The following is a 12577-nucleotide window of genomic DNA, read 5'->3' on the forward strand; positions in this document are numbered from 1 at the left end:
TGCCACGATGTACTCCAAAATGGATGTACGATGGGGATACAATAACATTCGCATGAAAGAAGGAGATGAGTGGAAGGCGGCCTTCAAAACGCCGTTTGGTCACCACGAACCGACCGTGATGTATTTTGGACTCACGAACTCGCCTGCAACCTTCCAAACTATGATGAATGAAATTCTAAGAGACCTAATAGATGGCAAAACAGTAGTCGTCTATATTGATGATATAATGGTCTTTACGAATGGAAATAGGGAGCAGCACCGAAAGGTGGTACGAGAAGTCCTGAAACGATTAAAGGAGAATGACCTGTTCTTGAAGCCTGAGAAATGTAGCTTCGAACAAGTCTAAAGTCGAATTCCTCGGGTTGATTGTGGAAGAAGGCAATGTGTCGATGGACCCTGTGAAAGTAGAAGGAGTATTGAAATGGCCTGTTCCCAAATGCGTGAAAGATATCCAAGCATTCATGGGCTTTGCCAACTTCTATCGAAGATTCATACTTGGGTTCTCAGATATAGCCAGACCAATGAATGATCTGCTAAGAAAAGATGTCAAATGGGACTGGACGGAGAAACAACAAAAAGCTTTTGATGAACTTAAGAAACGTTTCACAGAAGCTCCCGTTTTAGTCATGCCAGATGTTGAGAAGAAAAAGAAAATAGAGACCGATGCTTCAGATTACGCAACAGGAGCGGTTCTCTCTCAACTGATGGAAGATGGATTATGGCATCCAGTAGCATATTACTCTAAGTCAATGAATGATGCGGAAAGAAATTATGACATTCATGATAAGGAGTTGTTAGCGATCATTAGAGCATTGGAGGAGTGGAGGCACTATGTGCAGGGAGCACCTCACCCGGTTGAAATATGGACAGATCATAAGAACCTTGAATATTTCATGACGAGTCAAAAGTTGACCAGAAGGCAAGCTAGATGGAGTCTTTTCCTAGCGGAGTACGAATTTACACTCCAACACAAGCCTGGTGTGGTTAATGACAAAGCAGACCGTCTTTCTCGGAGATCAGACCATAGAGGGGGGGTAGAAAACGATAACTCAGATCGCATCCTTTTGAAACCGGAATTCTTTACCGTAAAAGCTGCTAAAAGAGGTCAAGTTTTGGTGCATGGAGAAAAACAATTACTCCAAAAGATACGAAAATGCACAGAACGAGAGCCTGAAGTCGCTAAAGCATTAGAAACGCTAAAAGCAGCACCGGTTCAATTGCGTAGAGGAATCGAAGAGTGGAATGTGGAGGATGGATTGGTGTTATTCCGAGGATTAGTTTACGTTCCAAATGACAAAGAGATCCGCCGAGAAATATTGGAGTTGTTTCACGACTTCTCCACCGGCTGGACATCCTGGACGAGCTAAGACCTTAGAATTGATTTCCAGAAACTATTGGTGGCCTTCAATGACGAAGTATGTCCACGATTACGTAGATGGTTGCGATAGGTGCAAACAAACGAAAGTGCTTCCGAGTAGACCAACGGGGCCTTTACAGCCAAATGAAGTTCCAGAAGGACCTTGGCAGACAATCACCTGTGACCTAATAGTGGATTTGCCGAAGAGTGAAGGGTGTGATAGCATTTTTGTAGTCGTTGATCGATTTTCGAAACAAGCACACTTCATTCCCACCACCAAAGACGTAGACTCGAAGGGTATTTCCGAGCTATTTCTGAAAAATGTATGGAAACATCATGGAACACCGAAAGAAAGTGATCTCAGATAGAGGAACTCAGTTCATATCGAAGTTCATGGGACAAATGTCAAAAAGATTAGGAACGAAATGGTCTGCGTCGACCTCCTATCATCCCAGAACCGATGGACAGACTGAACGCGTAAACCAAGAAGTCGAACAATACTTGCGCATGTTCACGTCATACAGACAGAATGATTGGGTATCTTGGCTGCCGATAGCAGAGTTTTCACATAACAATGCAGTCACAGTAACCGGTCACAGTCCGTTTAAAGTTCTCTACGGGTATAACCCAGATTTCACGATTCATCCAAACTCTATGTCCGTAATCCCGCCGCCGATGAGAGAATTGATCAAATGAAAGAAGCGAGAGATGATGCCGAAAATACTCTTAAGATGGTCAATGAGCGCATGAAGCTGTTTCTACGACAAAGGAGTAAAAGAAGCACCTCAGTATAAGATAGGAGACAAGGTCTGGCTTGACGCAAAGAATCTTAAACAACGTCGTCCGAGTCAAAAGCTGTCAGATCGTCGTCTAGGTCCCTTCGAAATACTAGAGAAGATCGGTGAAGTGAACTACAAGTTGAAATTACCGGAAAAATATCAGATCCACCCGGTTTTCCATGTAGAATTGCTTACGCCATATCACGCATCTCGATTAGATTCCTCATCCTCCTCCCAACCGACCACCTCCAGAATTGATTGACGATCGGGAAGAATTTGCTGTAGAAGAAGTACTAGATAGCCGATTGTTCCGAGGAAAGCTGCAATACCTAGTGAAATGGGAAGGATACCCGAAGGAAGAGTCATCTTGGGAGCCAGAAGAGAATTTGAAGAACGCTCCAATTCCTTTAGCGGAGTTCCATAAGAAAAATCCCACGGCTGCAGCCGGAAAATACCGAAGAATCAAAGGCTCAGTACTGTTTACGGAAGATTTCAAACGATGGAGAGAAAAGAATATCCGACCTTCATTCGTTCGTGATGACACTCACCTTAGAGAGGGGGTAATGTCACGAGTACCTTTAACAAACCATTATTCTTTCCTGAATCTTCCTAAGCGCCAATACACAGCGCCTAAGCTCAAACCCTAACCCTACCTTGAAAGCGTCTATCATTCCCGAAATACCTTTAGCGCCCACAACACGTGTCTTCGATGTGACTGATGAAGAAGACGAGTTCTTTGATTGTGAATAGATTAGATTAGATACGATAAGATAAGATATGGTCACGTGATGCTTCTTTAATATTCTACGATGTTCTATGGTACGATTCCCTTTCTCTTTTTATGATTGGCTAGTAGTTGTAACTCAGTTTCAATCTCCGTCTCAATAGTTGTATATAGGTAGCATGTCTTGGTCGATAGTTCTTTAGTTCAAACCTCTTGTATCTACAACTGTAGCAATCCAAGACGTACTTGCTCATTGTCCCTCTTGTCTGACAACCTTCGTTTGAGTCCTAGTCTCTGCCCAGCGTTAATTCGTTATTGGGTTGTGACACGCTTCTTCGCATCCATGAGTCACGTGGATGGTTCTGGACTTGCGTCCTTGAACCTTGATTTGAAGATGTGGTCGGGGTGTAGAGGATGTGCGATCCTTACACTAGCTTAATGGTGTGTATCTTATGGTCTCCACATTATTGGATATTGACCCTTCAGTACAAGACAATGTCGCTGTAAACCAGACTTGGGCATATCCGTGTGCGTTTGTTTGTTTGTCCTGCAATCATAATTACAGAACCTTTTGTAGCTCTTCCTATCACACATCGGGGTTTGAAATATTTAGGACAACATTTAAACCACACTTAAATGCCTTTGGGTGGCTTAAACTTCAAGTTAAAAGCAAAAAATACAACATTTTGACCTATCCTAAATATTAGAGTCCCCGATGTGTCACTGACTATGTCGTCTCTGTCTATTTATACAATGCTCGCTATCAACCAACACTACAAATGGAATAGTCGACATGCAAACCAACAGCTTACTGAATCCCACATTCATATCGCAGCCATCCACTCAGTGGGAGATGAATCAATTCGAGTGGTCGAATACTAGCTGGCAAACACAAGTGCGTTATACAGTGTTCATCTTGAAGGGTTTTCAAAACCCAATGATATGCTGTCAATTTTAGATCGGCAGTGCTTTGGCTACTCCGGACAGCACCAGCGGGATCATATTTGATGGTACACTTTCACAAATCATTGAGCTGTCTGTTGCGGACGAGTAGGCCAAAAACTTTCCTTGATTGCACTGACGCATATCTTACGTACGGTTTGATTTCTAGGTATATCATGTCGTTGGTAGGCTTGAATCTCACCTATGAATATCTACAATCCCAATATGGCGGTGCTCTTCCGATTTCTAATTTCACTTTGAGACCGGATGAACTAGAATTTGCGGTTGCAAAAGCAGCCGCACAACTCGTCTGGCTAGGTCAGGGATATTTTTAAGCATTATCCTGTTCTTACTCATTCTGTGATACGCGCTTAGCGGGACAACTGGGCACGGCGAATGGAGGAGTTGATCCTAGTAATGGGACAGCCTATGTTCATGAGGAGTTCATTACCCTACGCCTCAATGTAAGTAAATTGCACGGATGCTGTTTTTAATCGACTGATGAAGTATTGTACATCAACCTACTTCCTGTGAGTTCATGGTGGTATATGAGATGTCTATTAATCGCTAATGATCCTAGTTGGCTTTTGCGGCGCCTGCGTCGGTGATCATGTTGGGACTGGCACTACACATGACCCGAGCATTCGATGGATCGCACGACACTCAGGCTGCTATCCCAGATATAGGTGTACTGCAACTCTTGTGGTTGGGTCATTGTTCAGCACCTATCAACGAAGTACTGGAAGACGTACAGCATCCGACGGAGGCCAATCTGCGGCGAGCAGGCATGATATATGTTTGTTTTTCAAATATGATACACGACGAAGGATAGCTAGGGAATTCAACTGTCAGCGATAGTTTCTCTTACGAGGTCAACCACCATCGTGACGATTTGGGTTGGAGAATAGAGGGGTGCTGAGCGCTGGTTATTTATGCTACAGGACTATACCTCATAATGCATGATATTGGTCTCCAACTCATGAGCGATCACGCACACCAAACCTCCCTAGATTTACATCAAAGTTCGCACATCGTGGCATCAATGCTATCCCACTCCAGCCGCAGTGGTGTGCACTTCGACCGGACGCATGCAATATATACGCTTGATTTAGAACTTGAGCCGAACTCTGGGTCTTTTCATGATTGGTCTTGGCGTTAATCAGTCTGCGTCGTTGCTTACAAGATGTGTGCAGCTCTCATCCACCCAACACCTGACTTATAATATTTTCGGCAATAAATTGTATCGATACTAGTACGTGTATATAGCCCACATCGACATCTTTACTGGAATTATGAAAATAGGAGGTAACAACCCCCATTGGTCCCACGTGGGCAATGTTTTTAGATTGATATGAAACCTAGTTTTGAATCCTGACTCTACCGTACCGCAGTGATGCATCAGGCTTTACTTGTTCCCGAAGTCCTCCTGGAGATATTCGCCTATGTGAATATAATACCATCTACTCAAACAACATCGACCCAGAAATTGCTTGCAGCGCTTGCAAGGACATGCAAAATCTTCCACGAGCCTGCGATGAATTTGCTGTGGACTGAAATCCATGGGCTAGAACCACTGCTAGGCTGTGTAGCGAGGCTACATCCACTGATATATGAGGATGGTACAAGGGTCAGTGCACGACTTCATTACGTTTTGTTTGTTTCTTTTCGGCTCACCGAGCGTCTACATAATAGTGGGATGACTCGGACAAGCCCTGGGCGAAAGGTGTTGAGCCATTATCTGCCCATGAGTCCCATCAATTTCTGCGTCACTCCTCCCGTATACGCACGTTGAACATAAAATCTGAACATCCGCACCTTCTCTCTGTCATCCCTGCCGGGGCATGCGTATTTCCGAAGCTGAAGTCATTAAGCATTTCCAGCACATATTTGAACCTCTTTCTGCCTTGTATGCTGCACCGATGTCATCTATTGAGCGTCGACGAGGGTCTGCAGTCTTTTGTGACACGCTGCATTGCTATGGAGCATTTATGCATCTACTCTCCTCTAAGCGATGATGACGGCATGGCAGCAGGTGAACTGTCCTTGCTATCCGATAGGATTCATTGGTGCACGCGGCTTGTAACTCTTTCTTGTCCAATGCTCGACTGGTCAGCATGGAAGCACCTCTCCTGCCTCCCTACCCTTCTCAAATTGGAAATTGAAGAAGGATGTATTGACCCTCCTTCGCTGCCAAAACAAGATATCGTGAATTTATCATTCCTTAACATCACAAGCCTTTCCTTTCGACAGCTGTACGATGCTGCAGACATCATTACAGTCATGCAACATTCACAATTTCCCTCGCTGAAAGAGTTCGAGTTTCGAGCCGAATTTCTGTCTTCAGAAGAGGCCGAGCAACTTTTTCATGCTCTGTCCCACTGCAATGCATGTCGGACTCTAGAAGAAATCTCCATTTTTTCCTATGATAACGACTTCATGGGACCCGAATACGACGAGTTTTTGACACCAATTCCGCATCTCCTTTGCTTTACACAGCTCCGAACCCTGACGCTCATATTTAAGAAATTCTCCATCTACCCGGACAATGACATGTTCTTGCAGGCTATGTCTAACTGGCCTCACATACGCACTCTGAGGCTCGAATTCGAAAAATCTTTTTCCGAAGTCACCCTCCGTGGGTTACTCACAGCACTTGGTCTATGTCCACAATTGCATACACTACAAGTTGCAGTCAATCTTGCAACTATCGACGTCGATCCTGATGCCGAGCCAATCCAGCATACCTCCCTACGATCATTGAATTTGGAGAAATCCAAGTTTCAAATAGCAGATGCTGAAACTCTCGCTCGCATCATTTCCGCCTGGCTCCCTTGTGTCGACCAAGTTCATACTAACAGATGTAGTCCAAGTTGGAGTGCAGTCAACAGGTATCTTGGATCTTTGAGAGAGGATACCGCCCGCGCCTCTGTATGTCGTGGGAGCCTCCTAGAATATTTGAGTTTAGAATATTTTCACATCCGGGAATGTTGTTTCATACCCTCAAGTTCTTTCGTTCGTTCATTATCGTTGTCGTCGCTGTTGGCTGTAGTTATAAACTGCTGTACTAGTACTTCTGTATATTCGCCAACAACCCTCTGTCATTAGTACGATTTCCAACATGATTTATGTGTGCCATCTGAGCTCCGCCGTTCACTGTGCTCGACGTGACAGCCATTTGATTACACAACACAATACGTACTTGATAAAATCCAACAACTCTATAGAAGGATACATCCATGCCATATGATGGATACCATAGCTACGTCTAGCGCGCAGTCTAAAAATCATATAGAAGATACACCAAACAATAATGAAGAGAGGAAAGCATGTCAAGAAGAGTGAATATTCAAGACAGATGTGGTTAGTCGTAGATAGAAATGGTTTCAAGAACGCTAGAGTACGGCAGTAGGAAGTTGGCAATAGTGATAGATGCCGCGGCAGAGCAAGGGGAACGTGCAAAGTTGAACGCTGGAATATATTGTGTTGCAGGCAGGTACTTTACTGTCGTGGATAACAAACCTTTGTCTTGAAGTGAGATGAGCTCCTTGTCGATGTTAGCCTCGCCTAGCGTAAAGATCTATTAACAGCCTGAGTAGCTGTACTCGTTGAAGGATCTGTGTGTCCACTGTCCAAAGTTGCGGCGTTTGAATTAGTATTTGGTTTGTGTGGGATGTAGACTCTCTGCCGATGGTTTGGTAGAAGGTGAGTACTACAAGTCAACTACGAATTGACTACAATTAGTACGTACAGGTTGTCTCGCCTCGGAAGCATCCGATCAACAAAGCTGATGAATTATAGCAGTGCACTCACGTGCGTTGTTGATACTTGGTACGTCGAGGACTTGTGTATCATCACTACTAGCACATCTCCCCCGTCAGCGGACTGGCTCGCTCGAAAAATGCTTCAAGAAAATATGCGTCATGGATTGTTTGCTCGACGTGCATGTTACATCCTACATGGCATGCTGGTCATGATTCACATTGTCCTTTTGATCTTTTCTTTCCATCACTTGGAACACCGCATAACTTTCTCTTTCGCATCAACAAACAACATCTGGCCTGTGGTGCTTAGTGCATCATTGCAAGCGTTTTATACTGTACGTATCAACAATGTTCACCGTTATCCTAACAATACGCCAATGATATGACTATTCAGATATACACGGCTGTTCTGCTCTTCCTTACTCAACGGCTTTCGATTTCGAGAACACTCGTACGTCGTGTAAAACTGACTGCCATTCACGATATTTCTGGCGCATGGGCAGGCCTTGGCTCTGCACTCAACAGTGTTTGGCGACAAACTGACACCCCCGCCTCCTGGTGGACGACTTCTGCTGTGGCAGTCTACCTTACAAGCATTACCGTGCTACATGTCACTTCCTCCACTCTCCTACAATTCCAAACCTTCGACTTGAATTTTGGTGGTTATGATCTTATGGCCACAACACTAGGATGGCCAGACGATTCATCGTACGGCAATTCCACAAACTTGGGGCCCATTGCTTCATCCCTACCAGTGGTCAATGATTTGACTGGACTGGCGTCTGCAGGATTATTAAACATCACACTCTACGACGTCATTCCTGGGCCACCACTGTATGATACAATGGGATTTGTGTCTGTGAACACAACAACATTAACCTCGAGTTGTGGATTGATTCCAAATGTGACATATTCTGCAAATACCAGCACGGCAAGCTTTCCGACCGGGCCTGATTCTTTTGTACTTAACGCAACCGTTCCGAGTCTTTGTTCGTAGTTATGGTTAAGGTGATATTTTATTGCGCTGAAAGTGTTTATAGTGCCAGACCAGATATATATGATTCCATGGACTGAATATGAAGGTTTTGATGGTGGCTCGGATGACCTAGAGGTAAGCATTCTCTACTTCGCATCCATTATAGTTGCTGAGTAGCAATTTGACTCTAGCTTGGTGGTATCTATCTTATGGTCTCCACATTTTTTTTTTTTTTTTTTTTTTGATCCAATTTTTTGTCCATTGAGAGATATACTCTATGTAGGACAGTACTGTCTAGTCAGGGAGCCCCATGCTCTGTCCCGTCGTTACATCCCCAAATGCCCTGGTGTAAGGTGTACCCCACCAGTCCGCTGTTCCCGCTGGCCGTTTTAGATGGGCGATGTGGTACACTATGGGATGACTATAAGTAAGATTGCTTGTGTAGAGGCTATTGGTAAACGTATAACACATGCTCGGTCGCTTTCGCGAGCCAAACAGAGATCAGTTGGAGTGTGCAGTAAGAGTAAGGTGGATATAAGAATCGAGGAGACATAGAAACTGGGGTGCGCTTCCTAGATGGACTGAGAGACAGGTGGTCCAAGGTGTCGGGGAGTCCTATATCCGTGTCTTGCTGGCTGAATCCCCAAGGTGAGACCGAAGATCTCGTGTAGGCGAGCTGTTAGGGTTGAGATTAGGGGAGGATATGATATTATGGAGGGAGTCAAGTGACAGTAGAGTAGTAGCTGGATATTAGGGTGCGTCAGAAAGGTCAGGTTTTAGGTAGCGAGATTTCACCTAGCGTGGATTTTAATCGATGAGTTTGGTTAACATATCGGACAAGGATGACAATGGCTTCTGGGTCGGTTAGGATGTGCGATAACGAGGTGGATTTCCGTCCCAGGGCCTGGGACATGACTTGACGAGCTGCGAGATAATGCGGGCATTCAAATAGATAGTGAGGGACAGTTTCATCAATGTATGGGCAATGAGGACAATCGGGAGAGTCGGTTTTCGTGAGTCGGAACAGGTGTTGGTTGAGTGGTAGGTGACAGGTGCGTAGGCCAATGATGAGACCAGTGAGACGTTTAGAGAATGACGAGGTGAGCTTGAGAAATGAGCGTTTGATGGCAGAGGGGTCTATATGTTGGATATGTTGGAAGTGGGGGGAGGTGGACCATAGGTCGGCCCACTTGGCGTGCGTGCGTTCTCGATAGGCTTGCTTGATAGCTGAGAGGCTGAGCGGCAGTGTATTGTTACGAAGGTATTTGGGGAGAAGCTCACGAGGGCTATTGCGGTTCCTTCCCTCAGCCGCTACTTTCGCTGCTTTGTCTGCCTCCTCATTCCCGTGTACCCCCTCATGTCCTGGGACCCAGCGGAGCGTTAGTTTGAGACCTGGGTTTGCGCGTTTGATCTTTCGTAGGAGATTCTGAAATTTCATTGCTAGATATGAACCTGGATTAGAGTAAAAGCTCTCACCGGATAAGATGGCTGCCTGGTTGTCGACGGAGATGGAGATAGGGAACGTGAGATCTCGTTCAGTGGCGATCAGTTTGGCGGCTAGGGTCAGGCCGACCATTTTGGCTTCAAATACAGTGTGATCTTCGTTCTTGCCTAGGTAATAGCGCAGAGTGCATGGGGTTTTGCCTGCACGGAATAGAATGGCTGCGGCGCCTATATGGCCATCATGTCCGGAGCCGTCGCTGAAAACTTGAATGTCGTCTGGTAGGTCGTGATGTTCGTTGATAGCGTCTTCGCGGGAGGCAGCAATGTGCGTATCATAGAGATTGGAGGAGGTGGGTGCACGACGAGCTGGGATGAGGGTTTCAATGTCGGAGGGGTTGATTTGGTAAAATCGGGTGAGACGATGGAGGGAGGAGCGATGGGACGAAACATAATGACTAGCGGCGGTTCTGACTGCAGTGTAGAGAGGATGAGTATCAGGGTGTGTGGACATTCGGATGATAGCCTGATGGCACGTGTTCTGGAGCAATAGGGCCATCGGCAGGAGATTAGCATGTACTTCGAGCACGTCAGTAGCAGTGCTGCGCATAGCCCCGGTCATGGCAATGGCAGCGATGCGCTGGATAGAGGTGAGTTTTTTGGCCACTCCTAGGGATCCTCGCTGCAGGGTGCTAGTGCCTTCACGATATGCTGGTGTAAACCAAGGTCAGCCGCGTATAGCATCTTGGGGACGGCGGTGGCTTGGTAAAGCTGCCTCATGAGACGAAGTGGGATGCCTTTAGACATGGTGGAAAGTCGTCGAAGCTGTAGAACATAAGCTAATCCCTTGGCCAGCGCGTTGTCAACCTGAGCTTTCCATCTTAACTCCTGATCGAGAATGACACCTAAGAAACGATGAGTGGGAGAAGGACGAATAACGGCGCCTCGGAGATGCAACACAGGGCGCTCTCTTTGTCTGTTCATGGAGAAATCAATCAGTGCGAATTTGTTAGTCTTGAATTTTGAGTTGTGGTCTCGTGACCAGTCGAAGGCCCCATTCCGTCGTTCGAGCATGTCCTTGAGGACGCAGTGAGTCTCGTGGAAATCCTTACCTATGGCCACTAGGGCCGTGTCGTCTACAAAAGCAAGGGTTAGTTCGGTAAGGGACGCGCGTCCATGTCGGGGTTTCGCAATGTCTACAAGATCAGCACTATATATAATATATAAAATCATTGAAAGGGGATCGCCCTGTCCTATACCATTATTGATGTCGATCCAGTCTGAAGTGTACCCGTCGAAGTGTAGCTGCGTCTTGCGGTCCGTGAGGACCTGCTCCGTGAAGTCGACCAATGCTGAGGGCAAGCATCGATTCCGCATGTTGTGTAACAGCCGTTTGGTGACCGCGTTCGGGAAGGCCCCCTCGATGTCTAAGAATAGCACCGAGGCAACTTTATGAGAACGCCACGCATTTTTGATGGTGTGTTCCAGAAGGTGAAGAGAGTCAGTAGTGGATCTTCCTGGTCGGCCACCGAAATGGGTGTTCGGCAGAAGGTGATGGTGTTCTAATAAGTACGTCAGCTGTTCGGCAACCACGGCGGTAAGGAGCTTGCATGTGGTGTTAAGGAGGGCGATGGGACGATAGGCTTTAGGGACCGTGTAATTCGGTTTGCCGGGTTTCCGAAGTACAACCGTTGTGAATGTCTTCCAAGGGGCATAATATGTGTTGTAAGTGAAGACGGCATTAAAAAGATGAACTAGGTATGGAGTCAGTATGTCAGAACAGTTCTTGAATACAATATTGCGGATGCCATCAGGCCCCGGGGCCTTATACCCGCTGAGTTTCGAGATGGCGCGAGTTATCTGGTCGTGTGAGATGGGAGAGTGGGGGGCTACGGGGTCAGGGTAAATGAAGTCAGTAGGGATTGAATCAGTAAGAGGAGGAGGAGGGAAGAAGGCTTCGGCGATGACAGCACTCTTTTCGGCGTTAGTGGTAGCCTTGAAATTGGTGCCGTCTGGTCTCTTGGCGATGAGGGAGGGTATGCGCAATTTCCCCCCATCGCTCGGGGTAGCGGAAACGTAGCGGTTAGCGGTCCAAAGATCGTTACCCTCGATATCCTCTAACCACTCCTCCCAGTGCTGTTTCTTGGTGGCGGCAATTTCATCAGCGTAACGGTTTTTGAGGGCCTTGTATTCCCGGTGGCATGGATGGTCTTGAAGGCCACGCATCTGGTGGGACTTGCGACTGAGTTTCGCGACTTGCTTGCGCAAGTCGGAGAGGGTACGGGTCCACCACCGCTTGGAGTGTGGGCAGGGTTTGGCCAATGGGACGCAGGCTTCAGCGGTGGACGTGATGGCTCGTGTGACGATTCTGGCCATTTGCTGGAATTCTGCCTCCGAGGCGAGCGGTAGTGGAGGGGTGGATGCGAGCGTGGCGCTGAGGGCTTCTCTAAATGCTTCCCAATCGACCTCGCGCCAATTGGGACGAGGGACGTCATCCTGACGAGCGACTGCAAGTTCGAGTGTTAATAAAATAGGGAGGTGATCCATTTTAGGGCCCCGTTTTGCTGGCTCGGTATTGCAGGTGATGACGGCATCGAG

At 46.6% G+C, this 12577-nt stretch overlaps 3 protein-coding genes across 3 annotated transcripts; all 3 read left to right on the forward strand.

The window, feature by feature from the left end:
- The first annotated feature begins 3502 nt into the window (after nucleotides 1–3502).
- EDB93DRAFT_755800 (uncharacterized protein) lies at nucleotides 3503–4552 on the forward strand. Its single transcript, XM_041457342.1, has 5 exons — nucleotides 3503–3755; nucleotides 3819–3910; nucleotides 3972–4120; nucleotides 4178–4332; nucleotides 4383–4552. The coding sequence occupies exons 1-4, from the start codon at nucleotides 3654–3656 to the stop codon at nucleotides 4294–4296; spliced, it is 462 nt and encodes a 153-aa protein (XP_041304526.1). The 5' UTR covers nucleotides 3503–3653; the 3' UTR covers nucleotides 4297–4332; nucleotides 4383–4552.
- A 620-nt stretch (nucleotides 4553–5172) lies between these two features.
- EDB93DRAFT_1231126 (uncharacterized protein) lies at nucleotides 5173–6941 on the forward strand. Its single transcript, XM_041451285.1, has 2 exons — nucleotides 5173–5429; nucleotides 5495–6941. Exons 1-2 carry the CDS (start codon nucleotides 5196–5198, stop codon nucleotides 6905–6907), a joined length of 1647 nt encoding a protein of 548 aa, XP_041304527.1. The 5' UTR covers nucleotides 5173–5195; the 3' UTR covers nucleotides 6908–6941.
- A 606-nt stretch (nucleotides 6942–7547) lies between these two features.
- Nucleotides 7548–8663, forward strand: EDB93DRAFT_755839 (uncharacterized protein). Its single transcript, XM_041457343.1, has one exon. It carries the CDS (start codon nucleotides 7946–7948, stop codon nucleotides 8558–8560), a length of 615 nt encoding a protein of 204 aa, XP_041304528.1. The 5' UTR covers nucleotides 7548–7945; the 3' UTR covers nucleotides 8561–8663.
- Nucleotides 8664–12577: the final 3914 nt, after the last annotated feature.

This window comes from Suillus bovinus (genome assembly GCF_016758785.1).
Source record: "Suillus bovinus strain UH-Sbo-P2 chromosome Unknown EDB93scaffold_60, whole genome shotgun sequence".
In the NCBI taxonomy this organism is placed as follows: Eukaryota; Fungi; Basidiomycota; class Agaricomycetes; order Boletales; family Suillaceae; genus Suillus; species Suillus bovinus.